General features: G+C 45.9%; 1 protein-coding gene across 3 annotated transcripts in view; it reads left to right on the top strand.

The window, feature by feature from the left end:
* The window catches only part of LOC147124928 (sodium- and chloride-dependent neutral and basic amino acid transporter B(0+)-like), a 146,411-nt gene that overhangs the window by 32,000 nt on the left and 96,251 nt on the right, over positions 1-18,160 (top strand). For 2 of the 3 annotated variants that reach the window (XM_085994808.1, XM_085994791.1), the window contains exon 4: positions 11,483-11,650. The exons of the other annotated variant lie outside the window; for it this stretch is intronic. In XM_085994808.1, coding sequence (XP_085850934.1) covers positions 11,483-11,650 — 168 coding nt within the window. The remainder of the gene's footprint in view (positions 1-11,482; positions 11,651-18,160) is intronic. 3 annotated transcript variants of the gene reach the window in all.

Genomic DNA, 18,160 nt, shown 5'->3' with positions numbered 1-18,160 from the left:
AAAATCCAGTGGGTTGGCCACATCTCCATGGAGGCGGGACAACAAGCCCGAATGTGGGTTTCCCACCTCCAACCCGCCCCCGTAGCAAAATCCAGCCCTTTGTGTCTGTCTTCATGGAAGAAGACACAAAAAACTTACTGGAAATAGTGGAGAACCAAAGCTTTAGTGAGAATGAGCAACTGAAAGAAATTAGTATTAGTAAAAAAATAGTGCTGGAGAAATTAATGAGACTGAAAGCTGATAAATCCCCTGATGGCCTACATCCTAGAGGTGGATATAAAGATAGTGGATGCATTGGTTGTCATTTTCCAAAATTCCATAGATTCTGGAAAGTTTCCCACGGATTGGAAGGTAGCAAATGTAACCCCACTATTTAAGAAAGGAGGGAGAGAGAAAATGGGGAACTACAGACCAGTTAGCCTGACATTAGTAGTAGAGAAAATGCTAGAATTTATTATTAAGGACATGGTAATAGGGCACTTAGAAAATAATAATAGGATTGGGCAGTCAACACGGATTTATGAAAGGGAAATCGTGTTTGACAAATCTGTTGCAATTTTTTGAGGTTGTAACTAGCAGAATAGATAAGGGGGAACCAGTGGATGTGGTGTATTTGGATTTTCAGAAGGCATTCGATAAGGTGCCACAGAAAAGGTTATTAAACAAAATTAGGGATCATGGGGTTGGGGGTAATACACTAGCATGGATTGAGGATTGGTTAATGGATGGAAAACAGAGAGTAGGAATAAATGGGTCATTTTCGGGTTGGCAGGCTGTAACTAGTGGGGAACCGCAGGGATCAGTGCTTGGGCCTCAGCTATTCACAATCTACATCAATGATTTGGATGAGGGGACCAAATGTAATATATCCAAGTTTGCTGATGATACAAAGCTGGGTGGGAATGTAAGTTGTGAGGAGGATGCAAGGAGGCGCCAAGGAGATATAAACAGGCTAAGTGAATGGGCAAGTACATGACAAATGGAATATAATGTGGAGAAATGTGAAGTTATCCACATTGGTCGGAAAAATAAAAAAAAAAGAGTATTTTTTAAATGGTGAGAGATTGGGAAATGTTGGTGCTCAGAAGGACCTGGGTGTCATTGTCCATAAATCACTGAAAGTTAACATGTAGGTACAGCAAGCAATTAGGAAAGCAAATGGTATGCTGGCCTTTATTACAAGAAGATTTGAGTATAAGAGTAAAGTTGTCTTACTGCAATTATATAGGGCCCTGGTGAGACCGCACTTGGAGTATTGTGTACAGTTTTGGTCTCCTTACCTAAGAAAGGATATACTTGCCATAGAAGAAGTGCAATGAAGGTTCACCAGGCTGGTTCCTGGGATGGGGGTATTGTCCTATGAGGAGAGATTGAGTAGACTAGGCCTATATTCTCTAGAGTTTAGAACAATGAGAGGTGATCTCATTGAAACATACAAAATTCTTACAGGGCTTGACAGGGTAGATGCAGGGAGGATGTTTCCGCTGGCTGGGGAGTCTAGACCAGGGGTCACAGTCTCAGAATAAGGGGTCGGCCAATTAAGACTGAGATGAGGAGAAATTTCTTCGCTTAGAGGGTGGTGAATCTTTGGAATTCTCTACCCCTGAGGGCTGTGAAGGCTCAGTTCTTGAGCATATTCAAGACAGAGAACAATAGATTTTTGAATATTAAGGGAATCAAGGGATATGGGGATAGTGCAGGGAAGCTGAGATGAGGTAGAAGATCAGCCATGCTCTTATTGAATGATGGAGCTGGCTCAAATGGCCAAATGGTCTACTCCTGCTCCTATTTCTGATGTTCGTATGTTCTGCAAACTTCCCTGCTGTGACTGCTTACATAGAAGATAGGAGCAGGAGGAGGCCATTTGTTCCCTCGAGCATGCTCCACCATTCAATGAGATCATGGCTGATCATCCAATTTCAGTGCCCTGCCCCTGCCTTCTCCCCATATCCCTTGACCCCTTTAGCCTTAAGAAATATATCCAACTCCTTCTTGAATATATTTAATGAATTGGCCTCCACTGCCTTCTGTGGTAGAGAATTCCACAGGTTCACCACTCTCTGGATGAAGAAATTCCTCCTCATCTCTGTCCAAAATGGCTTACTCCTTATCCTTAGACTGTGACCCTTGGTTCTGGACTCCCTGGCCATCGGGAACATCCTTCCTGCATCCAGTCTTTCCAGTCCTGTTAGAATTTAATAAGTTTCAATGAGACCCCTCTCATTCTTCTAAACTCCAGCGAGTATAAGCCCAATCGACCCAATCTCTCCTCATACGTCATTCCTGCCATCCCAGGTATCAGTCTGGTGAATCTTCGCTGCAATCCCTCCATGGCAAGAACATCCTTCCTCAGATAAGGCGACCAGAACTGCACACAATACTCAAGGTGTGGTCTCACCAAGGCCCTGTACAATTGCAGCAAGACATCCTTGTTCTTGTACTCGAACCCTCTTGCTATGAAGGCCAACATACCATTTGCCTTCTTAACTGCCTGCTGCACCTGCATGCTTACATTAAGCGACCGGTGCACAAGGACACCCAGGTCACATTGCACTTCCCCCTCTCCCAATCTATTGCCATTCAGATAATAATTTGCCTTCCTGTTTTTGCCACCAAAGTGGATAACCTCGCATTTATCCACATAATACTGCATCTGCCAAGCTTCTGCCCAATCACCCAACCTGTCCAAATCATACTGGAGTTTCTCGGTATCATCCTCACAGCACACACGCCCACCCAGCTTTGTGTCATCTGCAAACTTGGAGATATTACATCTAGTTCCCTCGTCTAGATCATTTATATATATTGTGCATAGCTGGGGTCCTAGGACCGACCCTGCGGTACCCCACTAGTCACTGCCTGCCACTTGGAAAAAGAGCCGTTTATTCCAACTCTTTGCTTCCTGTCTGCCAACCAGTTCTTTATCCAAATCAGTAACTTGCCCCCAATCCCATGTGCCTTAACTTTACATGGTAGTCTCTTATGCGGGACCTTATCGAAAGCCTTCTCAAAGTCCAAATACACCACATCCCCTGGTTCTCCCTTATCTATTCTACCAGTTACATCCTCAAAAAATTCCAGTAGATTAGTCAAGCACGATTTACCTTTTGTAAATCCATGTTGGGTTTGTCCGATCCTGTCACTGTTTTCCAAATGCTCTGCTATGACATCTTTAATAATGGACTCTAGCATTTTCCCCACTACCGATGTCAGGCTTACCGGTCTATAATTCCCCGTTTTCTCTCTACCACCTTTTTTGAATAGTGGGGTAACATTAGCTACCCTCCAATCCATGGGAACTGTTCCAGAGTCTATAGAATTTTGGAAGATGACCAGCAATGCATCTATTATTTCTAGGGCCACTTCCTTAAGTACCGTAGGATGTAGATTATCAGGCCCTGGGGATTTATCGGCCTTCAATCCCGTCAATTTCCTCAACACCATTTCCCTACAAATACTGATTTCTTTCAGTTCCTCCCTCTCATTAGACCCTATGTTCCCTGACATCTCTGGGAGGTTATTTGTGTCCTCCTTTGCGAATAAAGAAACAAAGTATGTATTTAATTGGTCAGCCATTCCTTTGTTCCCCATTATAAATTCCCTTGATTCTGACTGCAAGGGACTTCACCAATCTTTTTCTCTTCACATATCTATAAATGTTTTTAGAGTCAGTTTTTATGTTCCCTGATAGCTTACTCTCATACTCTATTTTCCCCCTCTTAATTAATCCCTTTGTCCTCCTTTGCTGAAACCTAAACTGCTCCCAGTCCTCAGGTTTACTGCTTTTTCTGGCCAATTTATATGTCTTCTCCTTGGATCTTGTGCTATCCCTAATTTCCCTTGTTAACCATGGTTGAGTCACCTTTTTTGTTTTATTTTTATGCCAAACAGGGATGAACAAATTCTGTAGTTCATCCATGCAATCTTTGATTGTTTGCCATTGCCTATCCACCATCAACCCTTTGAGTAACATTCCCCAATCAATTCTTCCCAACTCGTGCCTCATACCATCATAGTTACCTTTATTTAAATTCAGGACCCTAGTCTCTGAGTCAACTACTTCACTCTCCATCTTAATGAAGAATTCTATCATATTATGTTCGTGCCGACCCAAGGGGCCTCGCACAACAAGATTGCTAATTCACCCTTTCTCATTACATATTACCCAGTCTAAGATGGCCTGATCTCTAGTTGGTTCCTTGACATATTGGTCCATGAAACCATCTCGTATACACTCCAGGAATTCCTCCTCCACAGTATCATTACTAATTTGGTTAGCCCAATCTATATGTAGATTAAAGTCACCCATGATAACTGCTGTGCCCTTATTGCACGGGTCTAAAATTTCCCGTTTAATGCCATCACCCACCTCCGCATTACTGTTTGGAGGTCTGTATACCATTCCCACTAACGTTTTCTGCCGCTTGGCATTTCTCAGTTCTAACCATACAGATTCCACATCATCAGAGCTAATATCCTTCCTTTCAATCAACACTCTTGGTGGACATCTTCTGGGTTTTGGAGCCTGTGATAGTGCTGCCAAAGTCTGCTCCTCCTGCGACTGTGCAGGGGCAGACTCAGCCATCATGATCTGAGGAGCCATCTGGGGCTCTGACTGAGGGGGAAGCAATGGGGGAGAAGTGTAAGCACTTTGAGAGGTGCCCACACTTCCCTCTCCTCTCTCAGCATCATCCCTCTCTTGGGCCACCCACACTTCCCAGCTAGCAAGGAGCTGGAGAGCACCTTGCTGCACATCAGTGGGGCCATGAGGACCCGCGTCTACGCTGATATCCCTCCTAGACAGGACGCCTATGAGCCTCTGCCATCTATGCTCCATAGATAGCCATCTATTCTTCATAGAAGCCATCTATTTGCATAGATAGCCATCTGTTCCCTGTCGATAGCATTAGCTGCTCCATGCAGGTGTTCATCCAATCCATGGAAGAGCCTACATTCACCATCACCTGCGACATGGTGGTGCTCATGTTGGAGCTGGACTCATCCATTCTCTGAACCTTTGCAGGCATCGTGGTCGCAAATCCTGTCAGAGCCTCCTGCACTTTTGCTGCACCTCCAGGATCACCCTCTTTCTGGATGGCTCCTGAGGCTCAGCATCTGCATGCAGCTGAGCAGGGCTGGCAGTGTCCTGTGCTCTCCGGCGAGGAGTCTCCACTGCTGCCCCTGTCTCCACCATCTGCTCTTGCTCATTTGTGATGGACCCAGTGACAACACTACTTTATCCCACGTTGGACCCACTGGGTGTGCTCATGTCTGGTGATGATGCACCCTCAGAGGCTGGAAGCTCCTCTGAGGAGTTGTCTTCCTCTTCCTTCTGGACAGTGGGGTGGAGGGGGGGGGTGCTCTTGATGGACCTGTGGGAGAGTAAAGAGATGAGTTATATATGCTATATAAAGAATGGGTACAGATACCATTATGCACATGATGACCATTCAGTGGCTGATGACATCAGTCCCCATATGAGTGACTGATGTATGCCATGTATCACCAGGTTGCTGAGATGTCCCCCTCTCTCCGCCTCCCACCTCCAGCTGCTCGCCCACTCCCAAGCCTTCCAATGCAGCCTCCTCTGCTGTTGTGAGGGTGGCAAATGATGGAGGCCCACCTCCAGTTCTCTCCCTCTCCCTCTTATTGTGCGCTCTCTTCTCCTCCAAGGAGGGAAAGAAGAGAAGGTTGAGTGAGATTGATGGAATGAGTGTAAGGAATGGATGGGTTAGATCTTTAGAGGGAGACTATGATGGATTGGGGTGGCAATGCCAAGTAGGCTCCTTGCATGTTGGTAGTTAGTATGATTGCATTAGGATGAGGGTGAGTGTGAGGGGTGGTTAGTAAGATGGGGATGTGATAATGTAGATAGAGAGAGAGGGATGGGTGGACATGCAAGGTATGTTGGTGTGAGTAATGATGTGCAGGAGTAGGGTTGGGAAGGCAGAGTGATGGGGATGTGATGAGAGGCACAGCAGAATGAAGTTGAGTGGGTACTTTGTACTCACCTTTCCAGATCTAATGAGACCATTAAAACATACGTGGCACTGTACCCAGATCCTCCTGAACACATCTCTGCTGTTGACCTCCTCTGCAATTTGGAGCCAGGCTCTTTTTGTCTCCTGGGGAGGTCTCTTCCGCCCATTGGAAGGGAAGAGGACCTTCCTGCATGCTCTGACTCCCTCCACAAGTATATGGAGGGAGTCATCGGAGAACCTGCGAACAGCCATCTGCCTCTGTGCAGCCATCTCTCCAACTGTTTGGAGCAATGAAAACCTCCAGTGTGCTGCCTGCACACTCCTCGATGAACCTTCAAATGCAATGTGGCCAAGGCTCCTTTAAATATACCGGCTGAAAATGCATCATGGATGACGTCATCAGACCAGTGCCATTTAATTGGGATGGGTAACGTGCTGGGCGGGTGCAGTAGGCTCCATTATCGCAAAGTCATTTTCTGCAGCGGGATGGTATCAGCAACGGGGTCGCGACCCGACACACCGACTGGCCGCAACCAACCCACCCAGGTACGGAGAATTCCGGCCACTGAAGAGACAGACACAGCGAGTGAAATTTTTCTTTCCTCGTTCCAAATTTAGTCAGATATTCGACCCAATACCTGCAGAACTCTCTATCTGTCATTCAGTTATTAACGCTGATGTTGGTTTCATGTTTCATTTTTCGAAAAGCGATGTTGATTAATTGAGATTGTGTTCATTTTAATTACTTCATTTATTGCTCATCAGTTCATTGTAAGGGACTTAAGGATGTGGATAAATACTTTCCATTGATTTTTAATAATTCATTCTCGGAATGTGGGTGTTGCTGGCAAGGCCAACATTTATTGTCCATCTCTAATTGTCCTCAGAATTATCCTCAGAGGTTGGTGGTTGGCCTTCTTCTAACTGATACAACTCACTGGCTTGCTACACCCCCTCAGAAGGCCGTTAAGAGTCAACCACGTTGGTGTGGGACTGGAGTCACATTGTGGCAATCCTGGTTAAGGATGGCAGGTTTCCTTTGCTGAAGGACATTAGTGAACAATCCAACAGCTTTATGGTATAAAGTGGAGGAGGGAATCAGTCTCTGCACGTGCAGTAGTGTGCCTCCAGAATGAGAAGAATGCTGAAAAATGAAAACAAAATTTGAGAGTTATGAGAAAAGGTTTGGGGGCTGATGTGCTGCTTAGAATTAAAAAGAAAACAAATACAGATACAGACCATGAAAATCACACATGTAGCTCAACAGTGCAGCTAGTCCCGGGCAACAGTGAGGGCTCTAGAGCTGTCCCTGTGTCCTTAGACTGAGGAGAAAAATATCAGCCAAGGATCATGTCACTGATCGCCAACTCCTGCTAAAAAGTACACGTGTGGGTTATGAACATTGGGTGAGGACAGGACTGGCCCAGCTGGGATGCCCCTCCTGGTTAGTAATTAATTATCTTCACTGTTTATGTTCTTGGGTGAAGAATTTTCATTTGGACAGGAGAGCAGAGGGTGAGCAGCGCCTGTGGGACCAAAACCCAGAATGAGTTAGACCTTCAGGTAATGATAAGGTGACCATATTTTCTAAACTGAATCCAACGACACACAGGGTGGGAGCACAGAAGAGTAGCCAGGACAGAAAATGTAGGTCGCAGCGTAGCAAAGCAAAATTTTTTAGCAGCCTGTATTTTAACAGTTGCACATATACACTACAAATGTAAAGCAAATGTGCATATAATTGTCGCAGATGTGAGGTCACACTATTAAAGCACATTCAGACACCTGACCCCTCCCCATGACTGAGGTCACACCTGACCCCTCCCCCAAAGCCCAGTGACTGAGGGCACACCTGACCCCTCCCCCAAAGCCCAGTGACTGAGGGCACACCTGACCCCTCCCCCAAAGCCCAGTGACTGAGGTCACACCTGACCCCTCCCCCAAAGCCCAGTGACTGAGGGCACACCTGACCCCTCCCCCAAAGCCCAGTGACTGAGGGCACACCTGACCCCTCCCCCAAAGCCCAGTGACTGAGGTCACACCTGACCCCTCCCCCAAAGCCCAGTGACTGAAGTCACACCTGACCATCCCCACCACAGTGTCGAGGATTAACACGCTTCCCCTTCCCCCAGTGACTGTGACTGGGCCCTCCCCTGGGGCCTCTCTCTTACTCGCTCCGGTTGCCTTGCTCCCAGGCACTTCCAGCACCGACAATCCAGCAGCACGAGCTCGGCCGAAAACTCAGAAACAACAACCTGCACGTGCGCAGTGAGTCACCCTGGCCATGGCACAAGTTGTTGTTTAACTTAGCCTTCGAGCCCCAAACTGACAGCTCAAGGGGGCGCACACAGCCCAGGGGTAGACTTCGGGGACGGGTTTTGTGAACCGGGGACTCTTCCAGGGACAATGTTTGCCCGGGGACACAGCACCTCATCCGGGGACTGTCCCCGGTAAACGGGGATGTATGGGCACCCTAGGTACTGGGGAAATGGAGAAATTAGGACCCAATTTATGAAATTTAACTTTTACAGGGTTTTAAAAAAAATGTAATTCTAAATTTTAAATGACAGCAGAAACAGTTGTATGCTTTAACTATTTATGTATAATTATTTATTATTACTAGCAGGTCTCCGTGGCATTGCTCATAGTGTCAGATGATATAAAAGGTCCGAAACGTTCCACTGTGTAATACGCAGTGGCCGTAATTTTGACTTTGGGTGATAGTGGTAGGTCAAAGGGCAATAGATAGGATTAATGCTGGGAGAGCGGAGATGGCATGAGTCATGTGTGTTGTGTAAAATCAAAGGGGCAGCTGGTATGATGGGATGGGGAGCATGAGGGATTATATAAGGGAGGGAAAAGGAGCTACTGAGGGCCACATTTTGCTGACAATCCCCATACAAAAGGCAGCCTACTATCATTGGTGGCTTCTTTTCCTGCCACACCCAGCCATAACAACCACCATCTCCTGACCAAAAGGAAAGAAGAAAAAGATAGAAGAAGGCAGAGAGAGAAGCAAAAAGATGAGTAAAGGGAGCAGAAAGAGAATAGGAGAGGAAAGACAGAGAGGAATAGCAACAACAACTTGCATTTATATAACACACTTAATGTAGCGAAACATCCCAAGGCGCTTAACAACAGCATTATCAATAAGTGACAGAAGGGGATATCAGGACAGATGATCGATAGCTTGGTCAAGGAGGCAAGTTTTAAGGAGCCTCTTAAAGGAACAAAGAGTGATAGAGAGGCGGAAATGTTTAGGGAGGGAATTCCAGAACTTAGGGCCAAAGCAGCTGAAATTACGGCCATCAATGGTGGAGTGATTAAAATCGGGGATGTGCAAGAGGCCAGAATTGGAGGAGCGCAGAGATCTCAAAGGCTTGTAGGGCTGGAGGAGGTTACAGAAATAGGGAGGGGTGAGGCCATGGAACGATTTGAAAACAAAGATGAGGATTTTAAAATTAAGACATTATCAGGCCAGAACCAGTGTAGGTCAGCAAGCACAAGGCAGGGTGAACGATTGGTGCGAGTTAAGATACAGGCAGCAGAGTTTTGGATGAGAATAAGTTTATGTAGGGTGGAAGGTAATTCGCTGGCTACAATTCAATAGATAAGAACAGAACCAGGCAAGGGCAGTTCCACCCAGCTAGACGACTGGGGAGAGTCTTTGGAGGAGATTGGTGTGGTCAACTGTGTCGAAGGCTGCAGGCAGATCGAGAAGGAAGAGGAGGGATAGTTTACCCTGGTCACAATCACATACATTGTCATTTGTGACTTTGATAAGGAACGTTTTGGTATTGTGGTGGGGCCGGTGATGGAAGGTTAAACCAGTTGTCCCCCATAGATGTTCAAATCTGCAACCCTTGGACTTAAGGGAGCGGAGATGAGGGGCACACCAGGGGTACAAGTGAGCAGTGACAAGTACGAAAAAGATCATGTTCTCTGACACCGTGTATAGCACCACAGGTCATCAGCCAACGTTTTATTAAAGATCGTACATCTGCACACACTTCTGTCTCCAGACCTGACTTTATTTTGTCACATATTTGTCACAATTCATGCCAACATTTTTTCCATTATAAATTCTTGAGCCCACATTTATAATGAATTTTGCCTACATAAGCTCATCTTTCTGATTGTGAATTTGGCCACAGATTTCACATCAATGTTTTGTGAAACCTTTTTAAGCTACAATCTTTTCCTCGGAAGCAAATGTGTAAAATTCGGGTGGAAACAAAATTAAAATGTCAAAGATTGCATATTTTATAGTAACATGAATGAATTTATGCACTGTATTGTTTTTTGTGCCATTGAATGCCTTCATTGAAGTTTTTACTTGAAGGCCTCAGTACTGTTCATTCAGCAGTACTGATGGGATATTTGCCTGTCGTTTCTATTAGTTTCTGGTCAACTCTTTTTCAAAAGTATGTAATGCTCAGACCCCAGCTTCTAAATAGAAACATATTTTCCTCACAATCTTACAATATGCCACTGTATACTGTAGATTCAAGTCCAAAGCTCATTTTCAAATGGAGAAACTTACTTAGGTGTAACTATGTGAAATAACAACCAGCCTGGACAGACCAAACAAAAAGATCGATTGTCGTTAAATAGAATCCAAATTGTTCATTGAACTTGGCAAGAGGCAAGAAGCCATTTCAATGACTGTGTTTTGAATGATTCAGATTGGTCAACCAGAATATTAATCCCATCAATACATATTCATCATAATGAAGAAAGACTTGAGCAGATTGGGATTTTTATGCATATTTATAATTTGTGGCCAATTTTAATATTTCTATACTTCTATTTTTAGTTTATTCAGGAAGCAATAAAGGACAAATTGGTGGAACTTTCAACTTTGGTGGGGATGTAAAACAAGCGATAATGGATAGGCCACCTGTTATACACCCACTGACTTTCTTTATCCATTGACTTTGAGTGGCTGATCCACTATCACCCACTTTTTCGCCCTGCCAATGATGAACGTTATGCCCAATGTGTCAGAAACAACTCTCCATGTCTTCCACTGCTCATGAGCAAAGCCATTGGAGATCAGCTTTAGTTAATAGAATCTGTCTGTTCACTCTGGTTTGCGTTGAAAAATGCTTCCTCATTCATGAATTTTTAAAGCTTTTTAAATTTCTTCTGAGCCTGTTTTCTTACGAATTTGATTAGTTTCTCCAGTCCCTGAATGAATGGACCTGCTCACTTCCAATGAGCAATGCCAGGGGCGCTCCACTGAGATGTTGTAAAAATGTTTTGCATATGTAAGAAATTGTGACATCTTATTTGTAATAAGTTGGTTAGTGCAGCTTGGGCCTAGTCTACAAAATAATTCTGGAGAATTATGTAAACATAAATAATATGGTAGAGATTACTGTTCTACTGATTGCAAGTAAAAGAAAATGATTTTGTCTGACCAGCTGAATTCACGTGAAATAATTTACTTCACATCAATAGTTCCTAATCTAAGCTCTCGCCTTTCAATCCATTTTAAGGTGTGGGCATCACTATAGTCGTTGCATCAATATTTAGCAACATTGCCTACTGCTGCATCATCGGCTACAGCCTGTTCTACTTGTTTGCTTCCTTCCAATCCCCCCTGCCGTGGGCAGATTGCTTCAGTTGGTGGGGTGCCGATGAAACATGCAGCAGGACACCCAAAGGTACTGTGTTAACTTCTATTGGGTTAAGTATAGACACCGACTATTCATTTTTCATTCTGTCGGTCTGAGTGAGTGAGAAAAGTTGACAATAGTTTCAGTGGCCATCTTCATTTTGATCATACAGCAGAAATGTTTGGATAGAAATCAGCAGCAAGAACCGTGTTACTGAGTCACTGGGCTTTCGGGACTGTCAGTGACAGCAGATTTTTATTGAATAGGGAATGTGTAAAATAAACTAGTTTATCTCCCATGGTGTTGCTCATGGACAATATTGTATTTAAAAAGGCATCTCTTTCTTGCTATACATGTCTCTCTGCTTGTTACCTGCTCTTTAATTCTTTCTGTCTTGCTTTCTCAATCTTTCTGTTTCTCTTTCACCTTTTTGTCTCCTGCTTTCTATCTCTGTGTTTGTGCTCCACAGGTATTGTTCTTGTCCATGTATCTCTGTGCTTGGCCAGGAGCTTTTCTCATTCTTTCTCCCTTTGTACGAGTTTCTCCTTGTTTGTTACCCATCTTCTGGATATTTCTAACTCACTCTGTACGCTTCTGACAAATGTTTTCCATTCTTATCTGTACGTTGTTCTCTTTTTCTGATGGCCCAGATATTCCGAACGCAGGCCCCCCGTGGGCGGAGGACTGCGATCTGGAAAAATCTACGCCCTTATCTGAGGGCTCCCGGGACGAGCACAATTCCGATGTTGGGCCTCTCCAATCTTGAAGTGCAGAGGGCCCACGTATCCCAGGGGCGCAGGTAGTTCGCAGCATCCCTGGGATCGGCGGCAGCGGTGGACCTGCGAGGAATGAGGCGGCGGCGGTGACTACAAGAGGCGGCGAGGCTCAGGTAGGCTTCAGAGCGGCGGCGGCAGACCTGTGAGGAACGAGGCGGCGGCGGTGACTACAAGAGGTGGCGAGGCTCAGGTAGGCCTCAGAGCGGCGGCGGCGGACCTGCGAGGAACAAGGCGGCGGCGGTGACTACAAAATGCGGCGAGGCTCAGGTAGGCCTCAGAGCGGCGGCGGTGGACCTGCAAGGAACAAGGCAGCGGCGGTGACTACAAGAGGCGACGAGGCTCAGGTAGGTTTACCAATCTCCAAGCTCAGAGGGAGGGAGAGAAGTAAAAAGTAATCGAAGTGTGACGTCACCAGAAAGCAGGTAAGTGATTGCTTGGTGAGTATTTCTCTCTTTTTTAAACTTAAACTCTGTGGTTTATAGTTTCTAAGCTCTCTGTGGTGTAGAGGGGACTGTTGGTAAACCAGGGCCCTTAAGTCTATCATTTAACTGTAGTGTATTTGGTGGGATTGATTTGATTTATTTTAATTTGAATTAATTAAAGGGTAAGTCATGGCAGGAGAGCTCGGCCCCGTGGTATGCTCCACCTGCGCTATGTGGGAACTCAGGGACACTTCCTGTGTCCCCGATGACCATGTGTGCAGGAAGTGTGCCCAGCTGCAGCTACTGGCAGACCGCATTGCGGCGCTGGAGCTGCGATTGGCTACATACTGGAGCATTCGCAATGCTGAGGACATCATGGATATCACGTTTAAGCAGTTGGTCACACCGCAGGTAAAGGTTGCACAGGCAGATAGGGAATGGGTAATCAACAGGCAGAGTACTAGGCGCAGGCAGGTAGTGCAGGAGTCCCCTGTGGACATCCCCCTCTCAAACAGATATACCACTTTGAATACTGTTGAGGGGGATAGCTTATCAGGGGAAAGCAGCAGCAGCCAACTTCCTGGCACCAGGGGTGGATCTGCTGCACAGGCAGGAGGAAAAAGAGGGGTAGAGCTATAGTAATAGGGGATTCTATTGTAAGGGGAATAGATAGGACTTTCTGCGGCTGCAAATGAGACTCCAGGATGGCGTGTTGCCTCCCTGGTGCAAGGATCAAGGATGTCTCAGAGCGGCTGCAGAACATTTTGGAAGGGGAGGGTGAACAGCCAGTTGTCGTGGTGCATATAGGTATCAACGATATAGTTAAAAAGCGGGCTAAGGTCCTAAAAGCTGAATATAGGGAGTTAGGAGGTAAATTAAAAAATAGGACCTCAAAGGTAGTAATCTCAGGATTGCTAACAGTGCCACGTGCTAGTCAGAGTAGAAATAGAAGGACATTTCAGATGAATACGTGGCTAGAGGAATGGTGCAACGGGGAAGGATTCAAATTCCTGGGACATTGGAACCGGTTCTGGGGGAGGTGGGACCAGTACAAACCGGACGGTTTGTACCTGGGCAGGGCCAGGACCGAAGTCCTAGGGGGAGTGTTTGCTAGTGCTCTGGGGGTGGGTTTAAACTAAAATGGCAGGGGGTTGGGAACCTGAGCAGGGAGACAGAGGAAAGGGAAATAAGGATAAAAGCAAAAGATAGGAAGGAGAAAAACAAAAGTGGCAGTCAGAGAAATCAATGGTTTAAATCAAACATGGCCACAGTAAATAATAATTCTAATAGGTCTAAGAGTGTTAAAAAAACAAGCCTGATGGCTTTGTGCCTTAATGCGAGGAGCATTCGTAATAAGGTGGATGAATTAGATGTACAAATAGAGGTAAACGAATATGATTTGATTGGGATTATGGAAACATGGCTCCAGGGTGGCCAAGGCTGGAAACACAACATCCAGGGGTATTCAATATTCAGGAAAGATAGGCAAAAAGGAAAGGGAGGTGGGGTAGCATTGCTGGTTAAAGAGGGGATTAACACAATTGTAAGGAAGGATATTAGCTCTGATGATGTGGAATCTGTATGGGTAGAACTGAGAAATACCAAGGGGCAGAAAACGTTAGTGGGAGTGGTATATAGACGTCCAAACAGTAATGCGGAGGTTGGGGATGGCATTAAAAGGGAAATTAGAGAAGCCTGCAATAAGGGCACAGCAGATGTCATGGGGGGCTTTAATCTACATATAGATTGAGCTAACCAAATTAGTAACAATACTGTGAAGGCGGAATTCCTGGAGTGTTTATGGGATGGTTTCCTGGACCAATATGTTGAGGAACCAACTAGAGATCAGGCCATCTTAGACTGAGAATTATGTAATGAGAAAGGATTAATTAGCAATCTTGTTGTACGAGGCCCCTTGGATCGGAGCGATCATAATATGATAGAATTCTTCATTAAGATGGAGAGTGAAGTAATTGACTCAGAGACTAGGGTCTTGAATTTAAATAAAGGAAACTATGATGGTATGAGGCACGAGTTGGGTAGGATTGATTGGGGAATGTCACTCAAAGGGTTGACGGTGGATAGGCAATGGCAAACATTCAAAGACCGCATGGATGAACTACAGAATTTGTTCATCCCAGTTTGGCATAAAAATAAAACAGAAAAGGTGACTCAACCGTGGCTAACAAGGGAAATTAGGGATAGCATAAGATCCAAGGGGAGGACATATAAATTGAGCAGAAAAAGCAGTTAACCTGAGGATTGGGAGCAGTTTAGGATTCAACAAAGTAGGACAAAGGGATTAATTAAGAAGAGGAAAATAGAGTATGAGAGTAAGCTTTCAGGGAACATAAAAACTGACTGTAAAAGCATTTATAGATATGTGAAGAGAAAAAAGATTGGTGAAGTCAAGCGTAAGTCCCTTGCAGTCAGAATCAGGGGAATTTATAATGGGGAACAAAGAAATGGCAGACCAATTAAATACATATTTTGGTTCTGTCTTCACAAAAGAGGACACAAATAACCTCCCAGAGATGCCGGGGAACATAGGGTCTGATGAAAGGGAGGACCTGAAAGCAATCAGTATTTGTAGGGAAATGGTGTTAGGGAAACTGACGGGATTGAAGGCCGATAAATCCTCAGGGCCTGATAATCTACATCCTAGGGTATTTAAGGAAGTTGCCCTAGAAATAGTAGATGCATTGCTGATCATCTTACAACATTTGATGGAATCTGGAACAGTACCCATGGATTGGAGGGTAGCTAATGTTACTGCACTATTCAAAAAAGGTGGTAGAGAGAAAACGGGGAATTACAGACTGACATGGGTAGTGGGGAAAATGCTAGAGTCCATTATAAAAGATGTAATAGCAGACCACTTGGAAAACAGTGACAGGATCTGTAAAGTCTGTGGGTTGTGCAGTTAAATAATACACAGACTTCAGAAGTAACAACAACAGGTCTTTACTATTCGAAGGTCCGGGCGAATCTGCCCCAGCAATCCTGCCACAACACTTATATACTGGTGTGGTCACTATCGGTATTACAGTATACAGAAGTCAAACAAATAGTGCCACACCTAAAGTAGTTCTCTTGAAGGTGAACGGTTACATTCAATAGTTCCCTTAAAGGTAGACGGGTACATACACTACAATCCTCCCTTTTTAGCTTATTACTTACAGAGTCCCCGTTAAACATACATATCTTCAACTTCCCATAAAACAAATTACAGATATAACCTCGGTGGAGTCAATGTCATATAAAACAATTTACAGATATAATCTCGGTGGAAACAGTTCACAGGTTCAGTCTCTGCGGAAACAGTTCATAGATGCAGTCTCTGATCTTGACTCATTCCGAACAACATCTCTTTGGTGTAGCCGGTTCACCTGGCTAGCGTGACTCCTCCATAGCCTTTTTCTTGACGTAACAGCTTGAACTTTCGTCCTGCTGAACCAGCAGTGCGGACTTTTACAACCAACTGGCTGTCTTGACCTTTTCCAGTTTTCCAACTAATTTAGCTCCTTCCATAGTGTCCCGCCTGAGATGGTAGAAGTGCTAATATTTTAGACAGTTATTATCTTCTGCTTCTTCTTTTTCTTTTCTGCCTTTTTGAAACTCTCAGAGCTCCTTTCTCGGCTGCCAGCTGTAGCGCCACCAACTCTCTATGTTCCTTACACCTTAAGTGCTTCATCCGGATTTCAGCACTTTGGGAGTTTTCATCACAAACTGGGCAGACCACATCCTCGTAATATTCAGTGTCACTCAACAGGTCATGGTAATATTCGGGTTCGTCCTGAGTTAGGCCAGCGAGAGAGCCTTCTTCCTCCTCCTCACCCATCTGGACGTTAGCTGACGGTGGTTCCTTCCCTAGATATCTTTCTTGAAAAGCCTTCTGCATGCATTCATATTCATCCCGCTCTTCCTGGGTTATCTGCCATTCCTTTACGACGGACCTCATTTGTGAGTTCAATACCTTCCCTTCCATCTGGAATTGCGTTATCAGGCTATCTGATGCTTCTACTGAAGTAACGGGTTCCACATTCTTCTGTTCACCTTGACGTGATTCAACGTACTTTTGGCATCCTTGTGAAATCTGTGTTGCCACCTCAGCTATCTCCGTGACTTTTGGGGGCTCCGAACTCCTTCCCCCTGAAGATTGAAGCTCGTGTTCAAATTGTTCCCCTTGCAGAGTCCTGTCCTTCAGCATATGAAGAAGTTGGCTGACCGTTAACTCTTCCCTGGGAACACGGTGGATCAGCGTCTTCTCCATTTCATCCACCTTGTTCTCCAATGCTTTCACCTTCGCTCCCTCTTGTACTTTGGCTTCCAGTGCTCGGAGAAGTTGCGCCTTGATGCTCTCTCGCTCATGTTCAGGGCCCATTCTTACAGTCTCGGTGTTTCTCACAGTTTCTTTTTTTTTTACTGAAAGGATTCCCAGTTGAATCTGTTCTTCAAGTCGTTGAACCTCGGTCATTGCCGCCTCATATTTGTCTTGGGTTTCCTTCAATATTATTATGAGTTCTTGGACATCTTGGCCTAGAAATTGAGTTGGCGCCACGCCAGGGCTTTAGCGCCGGAAATTTAGCGCCGGCGCTAAGTCCCCCTGCGCGCGCCAAAAATTCAGTAGCGCCTCGCCCAGACGGCTGCCGGCGCTACTGGAGGGTGTCAACGCCTCGCAATGGGCGCTGACTGCCGCATTGCGGCGCTAATCCGCCGCTGCGGCACCCGATGCGGTGCGGCAGGCTGGGGAAGTGCAGGCCTCCTCCTTCCGTTAAGGAGGAGCTGCCTGCACCCGACCGCTGGCCGTTGATCTGTGGAGAAAAATGAGCCCGGCACCTCGGAGAAGTGCCGGGCTCGCGGCCCACACGCATCTGTGCCACGGGGGGGTGTTGGAGGAGTCCGGGGAGGGAGGTGCGGGCAGGCGGCCGCCGGGAAAGCGGCCGGCTGCCGCGCGACCTTAATGCGCCGGCGCTAAGACCCGTAGCGAACTTTTGAAAAATCGTTGGTTGCGGCTGCCACGGGCGAGGCGGCCGCAACTCAATTTCGGCGTTCGGGCGCGTTGCCACGGCAACCGGGACGCTGCGCACACCGATGACGTCATCGGTGCCGGCGCAGCGCAACCGGCTAACGCCGATGGCAGCGCCCAAGTGAATTTCTCAATCGGCTGTACTTGTGGCGCTAGGCCCTCTAGCGCCTCAAAATGGGCGCTAACCCCACTCAATTTCTAGGCCCTTGTCTTTCATGTTCTGCCATGTCTTTCACCTCTACTTTCTCATCGATGAATGGAACCTCTACCGATGAGTCTGTCTTGGCCTTGAGCTCATCCAGAATTTCCTGCAGCCTTTGGACTTCCTGCT

The sequence above is a fragment of the Somniosus microcephalus genome, chromosome 1 (genome assembly GCF_052327205.1).
Source record: "Somniosus microcephalus isolate GS21.2 chromosome 1, FLI_Smic_1.0, whole genome shotgun sequence".
NCBI classification, from domain to species: Eukaryota; Metazoa; Chordata; class Chondrichthyes; order Squaliformes; family Somniosidae; genus Somniosus; species Somniosus microcephalus.
The sequence above is the reverse complement of the archived record's forward strand: the minus strand, read 5'-3'. Positions and strand labels throughout refer to the sequence as shown.